Source organism: Mytilus californianus, unplaced genomic scaffold (genome assembly GCF_021869535.1).
Source record: "Mytilus californianus isolate M0D057914Y unplaced genomic scaffold, xbMytCali1.0.p SCAF_7, whole genome shotgun sequence".
NCBI classification, from domain to species: domain Eukaryota; kingdom Metazoa; phylum Mollusca; class Bivalvia; order Mytilida; family Mytilidae; genus Mytilus; species Mytilus californianus.
In genome coordinates this window covers 105186536-105200282 of record NW_026262723.1, presented here as the reverse complement: position 1 = coordinate 105200282, position 13747 = coordinate 105186536, and the positions used below count along the sequence as shown (strand labels likewise).

Sequence of the window (13747 nt, the reverse complement as noted above, 5' to 3'; positions counted from 1 at the left end):
GTAAAAATTCATATCTATAGTTTTCTACTTTTGACCAGAACAAAACCAGCTCAACCATTAAAGAGTGAATTTTCTTCAAATAATTTTCATTAGATACAATCACTTGTTTGAAACATATCAATTTTTGTAAAACCACAAATAAATACAAGTAAATTCTGTTATGAATATGAAAAAATATTCAAATTTGAAGATTTGTTAAATTAATGTATATTAATATTTGGAACATAATATAGACGATTCTTTACATGAAGAATATTTCACACAATGTACATTTACATGGAAGATAAACCAAAATCCTAAAGTTCACTTATTGCCTGAAATGATGTTTGGCAATAGGTTGGATAGTCATCATCAAATTTCAGGAAATATGTTTAATGCCTGAAAATTACAGGCAATAACTTAATGCCTAGGATTTAAGCGTAATGCCTACTTTACTTATTGCCGCTAAAATATACACTGAACCTGTTTCAGGGGTAGTTGTATTTACAATGACTCCTTGTGTGTTGATTATACTATCATATCATAGAACATTGACCAGTCTCAGGTTGAAGTAGTATGATTTATTATGTATACACTGTACCTGTTTAAGGGGTAGTTGTATCTACAATGACTCCTTGTGTGTTGATTATACTATCATATCCTAGAACATTGACCAGTCTCAGGTTGAAATAGTATGATTTATAATGTATACACTGTACCTGTTTCAGAAGTAGTTGTATCTACAAAGACTCCTTGTGTGGTGATTATACTATCATATCCTAGAACATTGACCAGTCTCAGACTGAAGTAATACGATTTATTATGTATACACTGTACCTGTTTCAGGAGTAGTTGTATTTACAATGACTCCTTGTGTGTTGATTATACTATCATATCCTAGAACATTGACCAGTCTCAGGTTGAAGTACGTAGTATGATTTACTATGTATATGTTAGCGGCAATAGGTGAAATTAGGCATTAAGTTTAAATCCTAGGCAATAAGCTAACGCATAGGCAGTAAGTCAATTGCCTAAATGATGTTAGGCATTACTCTTAAATCCTAGGATTTAAATCCTGAAAAATGTGTCCAGGTATTAATCTTAATACCAAAAATGTAAATGCCAGTAAATAAAAAGTTATTTATTCAAAGTTAAAATACGTTTGGTACATAATACCATGATAAGAACTTAAGATTAAATTGTCAAATTCCTGAAATAAAGTCACTAGTTCTGGCGACTTTAGTTTTAACTCGGATATAATTTGAGCTGTTAATTCACGACGATTGTCACTTTGCAGTTTATGGAGCGCAACAATTGTGAAAACATCAATTAACTCAAAAGTCACCTCTGAAGCAAATTTTGACGTGAGAACTCTAAGCGTTTGTTAGGTGATTTTATAGAAATTTATAGTTTCCATCTGGGTTTGATTGGAAATCTATTCAGTCAGTATGTCCTCTAATGCTGAACTCTTTGGATAAAATGGGTTTCACTACTTCTCCGTTCCCTAAATATTTTTTCTTCATGTTATTATTTTCTCAAAGTGAAAGAAACAGTTCAATGGAAGGATGATGTGTGTAAAAATTCATATCTATAGTTTTCTACTTTTGACCAGAACAAAACCAGCTCAACCATTAAAGAGTGAATTTTCTTCAAATAATTTTCATTAGATACAATCACTTGTTTGAAACATATCAATTTTTGTAAAACCACAAATAAATACAAGTAAATTCTGTTATGAATATGAAAAAATATTCAAATTTGAAGATTTGTTAAATTAATGTATATTAATATTTGGAACATAATATAGACGATTCTTTACATGAAGAATATTTCACACAATGTACATTTACATGGAAGATAAACCAAAATCCTAAAGTTCACTTATTGCCTGAAATGATGTTTGGCAATAGGTTGGATAGTCATCATCAAATTTCAGGAAATATGTTTAATGCCTGAAAATTACAGGCAATAACTTAATGCCTAGGATTTAAGCGTAATGCCTACTTTACTTATTGCCGCTAAAATATACACTGAACCTGTTTCAGGGGTAGTTGTATCTACAATGACTCCTTGTGTGTCTCAGATTGAAGTAGTATGATTTATTATGTATACACTGTACCTGTTTCAGGGGTAGTTGTATTTACAATGACTCCTTGTGTGGTGATTATACTATCATATTCTAGAACATTGACCAGTCTTAGGTTGAAGTAGTATGATTTATTATGTATACACTGTACCTGTTTCAGGAGTAGTTGTATCTACAATGACTCCCTGTATGGTGATTACACTATCATATCCTAGTCTCAGATTGAAATAGTATGTTTTATTATGTATACACTGTACCGGTTTCAGGAGTAGTTGTATCTACAATGACTCCTTGTGTGGTGATTACACTATCATATCCTAGTCTCAGATTGAAGTAGTATGTTTTATTATGTATACACTGTACCTGTTTCAGGAGTAGTTGTATCTACAATGACTCCTTGTGTGTTGATTATACTTTCATATCCTAGAACATTGACCAGTCTCAGGTTGAAATAGTATGATTTATTATGTATACACTGTACCTGTTTCAGGAGTAGTTGTATCTACAATGACTGCTTGTGTGTTGATTATACTATCATATCCTAAAACATTGACCAGTCTCAGATTAAAGTAGTATGTTTTATTATGGAGGAGTTGTAGATTTTCATAAACAAACTGTTTGGATTTGCCAATACCAAGTCTTTCATAATGTTCAAACAATCCAGACTTGGACCTTGAGTAGCGATGTCCCTCAATGGCTTCCATAAGTTCACATACTCCTTTACCAAAGTCATAATTAAAACTCATACACTTAGTACGTGGTAAATCTGCACAGGCCCTGGCACAATCTCCAGGGCTATATTTTATTGTATCTGGTGCTGATTTCGGTGCAATCAATCTTCCAGCTATTGACTCAGTAAACAATTGGTCTAAAACCTTTTTATTAAAAGTATCTGACCCTACAAAGAGAAAAAAAGATATTGTGAAAACATTGGGACTTATGTGCAATAAATCCTCAATATTGTAAGCACTTACACATTTGCTGTACTTCATACTAACTTCATGTGTTCTGCCATTTGGCATGTTTTATTAAAACATTATATATGTTAGATGTTATTTAACTGATACAGAAATATGTAGTTTCTGCAGTTAGGCTTCTGTGAATCAAGCTAAAACCCTGAATCAGGGGAAATCTGCATAGAAAAAATGTTTATTATGATACAAAATAATATTGTAAACCTGACAGAAATATTGTTCATAGGTATATAGTGTTACTAATATGATGAAACTAAACAAATCATAATGTACTTTGTAGGAAAATTCAACTAATATGGATCATCAGAAATATAAAATAGAACCTTATATTTCATAAAAGTCAGTCAACTGGGACATTTCTCCCAGGAGCAAAAACACCAAAGGCAAATATACCTAAATTGTCATTTATCTGAATATGGTCAAGGTCAACATCATCCCAGGGAACCATCTGATCTCCATAGATTCCTTTCCCATATCCTGCTCCAACTTGTACAGTCTGAAGTTCAGAGTCCTCATACACCGTCACATAGGCCCTTAGTACCTCAGGATTACTTGTAGACATAAATTCCTCCTGAAATCTTCCACCAGGTACAGTCACATCATAAGTTGGTAAACTACAAAATGCTTCTGACCTTTGACCCGAGCTGTTTTCTGCTATCAAGGTGAAGTAGATTGGAACTCCAGTTCCTTTACTGATTAATGGCTGAAATATTGTATTATTATAATTCACATTTATACAAATTAGTAACTTGATCTTGGTCAAGTTTTCAAGAGAAACCCAAACTATTATTTCAAAGAAACCTATGAAAGACTGAAATATTGATATCAATCATGCTTATGTTTCAAGAACAACTGAATACCAATGCAAAGACCATAAGAACTTTTTCATCAATCCAAAATATAGCTTAAACAAAACTTTTAAGTTTTTTTTATTAGCAAGTAACAGACTATAGCAGAATAATATCAACAAACAGTTTAATTTCAATTACATTCACATTTTATTCAACATTCTTGTTCAAGTTTACCTCCATACATGTATACTTTCACTTTCTATTTATACTCTCCATGGTTACATTGTGACGTAACTCATGCATACCCGATTTTGTAATTCAGGCGCAATTTTCTGTATTGTTTTTATCCTGATGACAGTGCCCTATGCATCGAAACATGTCGATCTAATTAAATTACTGCAGCAATCCCTAAAGTGTTGTTGTTGTAACTGCTTTCACATTTTGTGTTTTTTATCATAACAACCCTGCATACCCGAGGTATCCACTAAAGGGATTCTATCGTTCTGAAGATTTACCAGGCGTTGGTTGAACTTGGTTCACTTTCGTTTGTAATTTTTTAATTTTTATCGTGAACCCCTGCATCTGTAAAGGAACCGCAGTTGCAACCAGCGCTAACTAATTTAGCCATTGCATACATGAACGAAAGAAGACTTTGTTGAGACACCCGCGGGAACCCTCCCCCAGTGCTACATTATCGGATTATTCAATCAGCTTTAATAAAGGAATGACGATCAACACCCATAATCAAGAAAGAGCCCAAAAGGAAATAGAAGATAGGATTATTTCTCTCTACAAAGTATTGTTAATTGAATGTTTCAACAGCATTGATTCCCTGTAAACCAAACAGGTTTATTCAACTCGATGTGAAACAAAGATGTGTGATCCCTAAATATTCCGAACGAAATATACAACAACCAGTACCTGACACATTCCCGATTTGATTTTAAATGAACTATTGTGCAATTAAAATTTATTTTAACTTGTGAAATAAACATTTTCTAAACCAGCAGCGGCCATACACTTCACAGTATTCCCGACGCGATTGGAAGTAGTACCTCTTGCCAAGAGAAGCCAGTCGAAATGGAATTGCAAGTCAAGTTCCGTTCATATTTGGGTAAAACACAAACTGTACACTGCCTGACAATAAATTATTATACATTTTGATTCCATTATGCAAGATGACAAACACATATCCATATTTATTAGCAAGTAATAGACTTTGGCAGAATAATATCAACAAACATTTTAATTTCAATGACATTCACATTTTACTCAACATTCTTGTTCAAGTTTACTTCCATACTTGTATACATTCACTTTCTATTCATACTCACCATGGTTACATTGTGATTTTGTTCATGCATACCGGATTTTGTACTTCAGGCGCAATTTTCTGTATTGTTTTTATCCTGATGACAGTGCCCTTAATTTCAATCCATAACTGAACAATATATTCTACCAGAAAGCAAGAGAATATATTTGAATGAATCAGAAGGTAAAATAACCTCCAGTTACTACAGCCTTATTGAAGCAACCTCTGGTAACAAACTGAAAAGGAATCATTAAACCCACCTCTTTAATAACTGTTGATGGTCCTCCAAGTTCATATTCATGTAGAACATCAGACCCTCCTGGTACAGTACCTACATTTAGGTAAAGCTTTACCTGACTTCTATCATCTTCAGCTCGGATAGAGATTTCAAACTCTGGTTCTGTGTAATCTAAGTTTGGTGTTTGTTTAACATAACAGGAAGCTGTTGATCTTTTTTTCTACAATACATTGTTTGATTTTCACCAACATTTCAACATCCATTAAATTCTATGAACACATTGTTTTGCTCATTCAAATATGCAATAATCACTAAAATAAATGGAGAATGTGTCCATGGGACACAGATGATGCCCCCGCTTGCATATAAGGTTACAAAGGGGGCATAACTCTAGAACGGTAAAAGTGACGCCACCAAAATTCAAAATTGATCTGTGTTTTGTGGCAATAAGCATTGTGTATAAGTTTCATAACATTTGGTTGAGGCAAACTAAAGTTATGGAACGGAAACAAATTTTGGGATGTACGTACAGATGGATGGATGAACATACAGACAGACAGACAAGGGTAACACTTAATGCCCCCTACGGTGACACCGGGAGCATAAAAAACTTTACAATGAAGATATATGAACTAAAAGAAGTAAGAACTATGATTGCATCATGGGAAAAGTAAAATTATTTCTAAGTAGACGTTTACCTTTCCATTGCCACCAGAATCTGTAACAGGTGATAGTTGAGGTGGTGAAGCATCTTCCTCTTTCTTTCTGTTATCAATTATCTTTTTATTAATGCTTGGAGCTCTGTACCGCCATAATGTACCACTAAATAAAGTCTTTGTAAACCTAATTCCCCATGGTAGTCTGACTTCTAATGTAACTTTAGCTGTCAGCTTCAGCTCTAATGGTCTCAGTTCCAGATACATAGACAAACTGTTAATAATTAGAATATATTTGAATGCATTATACATCAATTGAATTAACATTTTCAGAAATTATATGTATTTTTCAATTTTAAAGTCATTGAGACTGCTACGCTGTGTAAATGTGGAATAAAAAAATTGTCTGTACAGTATAGAAAGGAATATTGATTACATTATAAAGTGTATTTCGAGTCATTGTATTTGTGCCTGTAATTCAATAAGCAGAACATAGTGTGATGATAATTGTACAATAGTTGAAAAAATGTCAAATTGCATTTTTCCCATTAAATGGTGGAATTAAAATGACATTACAATAAGTTTGTGACTTCAACTTGATTTGACAATTTTTGGGGAGTAATAGGACTATGACCATATTTTGGACTATTCTACAACAATGATACCTTGTGAACTCAACTCCTTTAAGACTGTTTGATAGAAAGTTGTCACATTTAGTAGGATTGTTTGCCATGACTGTATTCAATAACATATGGTAGCAAGCAAGTATGGGAGCTTTCTGTCAAATGAACTCAGGGGAGTTGCTTTTACAATGAGTCATTTTGGTAGGATTGTAAGAAAATAGTGAAAGTCTCAGATCTGCCATAAAAAAGGTCAAATCAAAATTACAGTATAGTATGATCAACTATATATAATGGCAAACAATCCTACCAAGTATGAGACTTTCTATCAAACGGTTATAAAGGAGTTGAGTTCAAACTTAAAGAATCATAAAAAAGAAATTATCCACTTACCCAACATCAAGTGGAAATTTATTGAAAGCTATTTCTGCAGTTGAAGGAAATCTGGTATCCATTATGTAACCATCTAACTGTAATTTACCGCACAATACATAGAAACAAATTGCAACTGAACCATAAGCTTTTGCTCCAGCATAAGGGACTATAGTAGCGAATCCAGTCATACCCAAAACTTTTACACCAACTTCAAATGCCATGCCATAATAACCAAAAGCTCCAAATTCTGCAAATTATTAATCACAAGAAAAAAAATGTATTATTATTCAAAATATAATCCTATTTTGATCTTTGTATGTAATGCATCAGCATTTTGTACATATAGTCAGTCTTCTGTTTATCATAGTTTAGTTTTGGAAGTCAATTTCTATATGTAAGTCAAGGTGATGAGCAAGCTCTACCTAAGGTTTCCTTTAGTCATTGGTTCGATGGAATAGACAGTGAAAATGTCATCTATGTAGTGGATGCTGTAATTTAAGGTAAATCTTGGACTATTCTAATTTTGTTCAATGAGACGGAAACCCCACAGCAAAACAACCAAAAGACATTTAGAGGGCAATTCTGCTATGTTTTTAAAATGCTAGCCAGTATAGGTACATGTAGTTTGGAAACTAGTGAAGAAATGAAAACTAAATAATAGATCATTAAGAATCCCTTCTATCTATTAGTTTGTCAACAAATAAGTTGTTAGTGATTCCCACAAATTGTACAGAAATTTAATTTATATCCAGAAATTTATTCGCTGGAGATCCAGGGGAAACAGTTAGGCATGACTTCTGGAATTCTTGTTTACATTTATTTTCATATTCCCCGTCTTTCTCTGCCTCAGTTTTTCCATTTATCTCGACTGGTTATTATTATTTTCATTCTTTTTGTCTTGATTACCCTGTCTAGGTGTTTTTATTAGTTATTTATAGAGCTTAATAGAACTCATTCAAGAAAAATTAAATTGACACTTCTGTTAGATGGCAGAAAAAACCTTATTGGCGAACCCAGGTAAATGGACAAAGATAACGTTATGTTTACAAGACACAGGTTCGCATACTTATTTTTCTTATTCTGGTTATCTATCTATTTCCAGTTTTAATTAGAACTTCTTGTCATGAACATTGCTGTTTTGACTTAAATATACATTTTTCACATGTTGAACATTATAAGTTTCTTTTACATAAAATAATACATCTTAGTAATTTGTGAAAATAGGAATTACTGTCATATACTAATTCATTAATAATAGAAAAGTAAACAGTCTTTGTTTTACCTCAAATTGTATACCCCTGCAGTAGATTTTGTGTGCTTACATATACATGTACTATATATTTGTTTTCCATTGCAATTACTTTCAAATTCACGTAACTGATTTAATGACTATAGTGATTTTTCTGTGAGTTTTGTATGCGTAAAGTTGTGAAAACAACACATTAAATTTGGATGCATTATTATCTGCCCTTATTACTGTATTGTATGACCTTAAACAAAGGGACATAACTCCTCTAAATATATTTAATCAACTCTATGATCTTACTGGAGACATTGCAAATGATTCCATTATTATTCACAACTAGTTTGAGTTATATCAAAATATTGTACAATTTATAGGTTCTGAAAACTTGTTATTCATCTGATATTTCTCAAAAAACCAAACAAGAGTGCACACGCTGAAATGTCTTGCCTGTTTTACTTATCACTGAATTTATGTTGAAAGTCTTTAATATGTAGGTTTTACTACAAGTATCACATAAACGTGACATGGACAAATCAACCAGGAAAATGAGGTCAAGGTCATATGAACCCTACCAAACAGACATGTACACCTTACTATCATTCTATACACCAAATATAGTTGCCTTATTGCTTATAGTATCTGATAAACTGACAAAATTATGAAATTTTAATTGACCAATGAACCATGAAAATGAGGTCAAGTTCATATGAACCCTGCCAGACACCTCACAATTAATCCATACAATAAATATTATTGACTTATTATTCATAATATCTGTGAAATAGACCAAAACTAAAAAACTTAACTTTGACAACTGAACCATGAAAATGAGGTCAAGGTCAGATGACACCTGCCAGTTGGACATGTTCCCCTTACAATTATTCCATACACCAAATATAGTTGACCTTTTGCTTATAGTATCTGAGAAATAGACCAAATCATAACAAGAGTGCACACGCTGAAATATCTCGCCTGCTTTACTGACCATTAATTTTATGTTGATAGCCCTAAATATAAAGCTTTACTACAAGTATCACATAAACTTAACATCATCCAAGAAAATGAGTTCAAGGTCAGATAAACTAAACCAGAAATAAAAGTACACCTTACAATCAATCTTTGCATTAAATATAGTTGACCTATTGTTTATAGTATCTAAGAAACAAACATAACCATGAAAATTTAACATTGACCAATGAACCATGAAAATGAGGTCAAGGTCAGATGATACCTGCCAGACAGACATATACACCTTACAATCATTCCATACACCAAATATAGTTGACCTATTGCTTATAGTTTAAGAAAAACAGACCAAAAAACAAAAACTTAACACTGAGCAATGAACCGTGAAAATCATGTCAAGGTCAGATAAAACCTGCGAGACAGACATGTACGTCCTAAAATATTTCCATACATCAAATATAGTTCACCTATTGCATATAGTATAAGAAAAAAGGACCAAAACTTAAAAACTTAATTTTGACCACTGAACCATGAAAATGAGGTCAAGGTGAGATGACACCTGCCAGTTGGACATGAACACCTTACAATCATTCCATACACCAAATATAGTAGACCTATTGTTATAGTATCTAATATATGGACTTGACCACGAAAACTTAACCTTGTTCACTGATCCATGAAATGAGGTCGAGGTCAGATGAAAACTGTCTGACAGGCATGAGGACCTTGCAAGGTACGCATATACTAAATACAGTTATCCTATTACTCATAGTAAGAGAGAAATTAACATCACAAAAAATCTGCACTTTTTTTTTCAAGTAGTCACTGAACCATGGAAATGAGGTCAAGGACCATGGACATATGACAGACGGAAACTTCATAACATAAGGCATCTATATACAAAGTATGAAGCATCCAGGTCTTCCACCTTCTAAAATATAAAGCTTTTAAGAAGTAATTAACGCAGCCGCCAGATCACTATCCCTATGTTGAGCTTTCTGCAACAGAAGTCGCTTACAACAAAAACTAAACATTGTTCAATGAACCATGAAATTGAGGTCAAGGTCAGATGAAACCTGTCAGTCAGATTTGTACCCCTTACAATCATTCCATACACCAAATATAGTTGACCTATTGCTTACAGTATCTGAGAAATAGACCAAACCACAAAAACTAAACATTGTTCAATGAACTATGAAATTGAGGTCAAGATAAGATGAAATCTGTAGGGTGGACATGTCCCCCTTACATATATTCCATACACCAAATATAGTTGACCTTTTGCTTATAGTATCTGAGAAATAGACCAAACCACAAAAACTAAACATTGTTCAATGAACCATGAAATTGAGGTCAAGATAAGATGAAATCTGTAGGGTGGACATGTCCCCCTTACAATTTTTCCATACACCAAATATAGTTGACCTTTTGCTTATAGTATCTAAGAATTAGACCAAATCAAAAAAACTAAACATTGTTCAATGTACCATGAAATTGAGGTCATGGTCAGATGATACCTGTCATTCGGATTTGTACCCCTTACAATCAATCCATACACCAAATATAGTTGACCTATTGCTTACAGTATCTGAGAAACGGACTTAACCAGGTAACTTCAACCTGGGTCACTGATCCATGGAATAAGGTTGAAGTCGGGTGAACCCTAGACGTTACAAGGAACCCATATACAAAATATAGTTATCCTATTACTCATAATAAGTGAGTATTACATAACAAAAGAACTATGAGGTCAAGGACAATGGACAAATGACAGACGGAAACCTGGTAACATAAGGTATCTGCATACAAGGTATGAAGCATCCAGGTCTTCTACCTTCTGAAACATAAAGCTTTATACAAATAGTTTAAGCTGTCACCGGACTGTAATACCTACTACGACATTCGTCGCAGGTGAGACAACAACTAGTTTTTAATCTCATATTTTTCAGGACAAGTTATGATGTACAAGCGGTAAAATTAATGTCTCTTAATTACTCGTTTTAAAGTCAAATTAGTCTTCATGTATACTTACCAAGTCTGAGAATAAGTGGGCCAACTGGTATATCATGAGAAACTGGTCGGACAATTACAACGTTTGTTCTAGGAAAACTAACATCTCCCTTTACTATAATGTCAGTACGTTTGAAGATATTTGTTGGATCTCCTAGCAATTTGTTGATGAACTCTGATAGCTGTAAATGAAAGAATAATTTAAAAAGCAACAAATCTTAACTATATAATCTAAAACGATTTCATTAACAATGTTTCATTCTATCAAAAGTTTTATAAATCAACTTTACAAATGTAAGGAATTATAAAATTACTGATTGAATATTTTTGTTTACAAAAGAAATTGTTTTCCTCGATTTCAATTTTCTGATCATGCTGAAAATGTAGTTAACTGCCTTGGTGGTGAGCACCTTGAATGAGATAGGTTTGTCTGTTAAATCCCAGACTGGTCAAACCTTAGTCTTAACAAGAGGCTGTCAGATTGATAGCAAACCAGATTTTCCTGCATGAAAATGATATTTGCAAATTTGGACCCCCAAACAGGATCAAGTAAAAAAATTAATGAATTTTTGTAGGGTTTAGAAATGGAAAGGCAAAAATCAATCTTGACCTTCATTTATCATTAGTGACATAATAATGAAATTTAAGAGAGTATATCAGTACAAACACGTTTGTTCAGCTTCTTTTCAAGTTATTGCACGGACAAGGCTCTAAGTATCACTTTTCCCTATTTTAAGGTCTACAACTCTCCAACAATAAAAGCTAAAATCATGAAAATCAAATTTGACCTTCTTTTAGTCACAGGAAACAACATATCTAAATTTGAAAAGATTTCATCACAGCCTTTTCAAGTTATTGCAAGGACAATGCTGCAAGTATCACTTTTCACTACTTAAAGGTCTACAACTCAAAAACGATAAAAGATAAAATTGTAAAAATCAACTTAACCTTCATTTAGTCATAGGAAACAAAATATCTAAATTTGAAAAATATTTCGTCAAAGTGTTATCAAGTTATTGAACGTACACTGTTTGGCGGCCTGCCAGCTGTACATCACCAAATTAATAACTGATATTTTCCTTCGGAAATCCAATGATAAATTGTTATTTTCTGCTTTTCCACTTAGCATGTAGCATTAAAGAGTATGAGCAAAGATTGGTATGATTAAGGATAGGGTGACTTGTCTTCATGCTACTTTTTAAACTGGCACATTAAAAATCCTGCTGAGCATGTCTGTCTAGTACAAAGCAGAATTGATAATTATTTCAAATTAACATGTCCTTGACCTAAATATGCAGTTAATTTGTCACTGGAAGTAAAACAGCTATCCATCATCATAAAAATCATTGTCAATACAAATAAACAATCTATGTATGAAACATTATCAAAAGATAACTGCTTAAAAAGACTCACCAAAGCTTTGGCTAAATCTTTAAGTTGACCAAACAATTTTATAATAACAACTGGGTCAAGATTTCTAAGATCTAACATTGCTTTAATTTCACCAATGGTCATCTTGGCCAGTTTCTCTCCTAACATTTTTACTCCTGCATTAGACAGGCCTTTCCCTACTATAAATACTTGATCAGCACGCCCTACAATATCTGTTGCTGTTGACAACATGTCTGTTATAGCTTTAGCTACAATAAAAATTAAAATGTTCCTGTATTATATAAAGCATTTAATAATATTAATATTTTATATCAGTCCTACAATATTGGAAGCTGTTGAAAACATGTCTGCTTTAGCTACAACAAATAGTAACAAACTCAACAATAACTTAAAAAAAACTCAAATTTTCATAGATTCAATGCTAAAAAATTTTGTCAGAAATTAACTTTTTATGATTAAATCAGTTTTGTGAGTTGATACATGTATCTTCATCTATTTCGTAGATGATTTTTCTTCTTCAGGTAAATTAATAAATGATTGATTTCTCTTAAAAGAAATTTAAACGTCCCAGTGAATAAACTCTATTGAGAACAACCTATTCTATTCTTTCAATATGACAGTGCATTGTCCAAATATTTAAATAACACAGGTAAAGCTACTCAAACTGGGGAAATGTTTTATTTCTTTCACAATTACTGGTTCGGGAAGAAGACATTTTGTACGCTCTTAATGATCTACAAACCTCCATCAGCATCACTGACAATATCTACTGTCCACAAAGAAGACATTGTAGTGGGACTATTCTGTCCTAAAGCTTTCATGGTAGATTTGATTCCTGTAGTGATGTCATCATCCATTATTTGGCTTGGTTGTAAATTGCCTGATCTCACTTGATTCTGTAAATTAAACATTAAACTTCTTTAAATAGATATAACTACAAAATTCCAAATTATTTTTTATAATGGAATTTAGAAGAATTTAAAGTTATTGGATAATTATGTAAAAATATTGATGCTAGTAAGTTGTTGATATTCAAACAAAAAAGGATTAAAAGTTGCTATGTGAAAACCACCATAAAACAAACAACAGAATGAGTCTGTAA

General features: G+C 32.7%; 1 protein-coding gene across 1 annotated transcript in view; it reads right to left on the bottom strand.

The window, feature by feature from the left end:
• LOC127709614 (uncharacterized) overlaps window positions 1-13747 on the bottom strand; it is a 401059-nt gene that overhangs the window by 106890 nt on the left and 280422 nt on the right. Inside the window, exons 115-122 of the mRNA XM_052215217.1 lie at window positions 13388-13541; window positions 12667-12893; window positions 11276-11435; window positions 7050-7278; window positions 6079-6310; window positions 5403-5600; window positions 3433-3742; window positions 2547-2963 (exon numbers count right to left, since the gene is read on the bottom strand). Coding sequence (XP_052071177.1) covers window positions 2547-2963; window positions 3433-3742; window positions 5403-5600; window positions 6079-6310; window positions 7050-7278; window positions 11276-11435; window positions 12667-12893; window positions 13388-13541 — 1927 coding nt within the window. The remainder of the gene's footprint in view (window positions 1-2546; window positions 2964-3432; window positions 3743-5402; window positions 5601-6078; window positions 6311-7049; window positions 7279-11275; window positions 11436-12666; window positions 12894-13387; window positions 13542-13747) is intronic.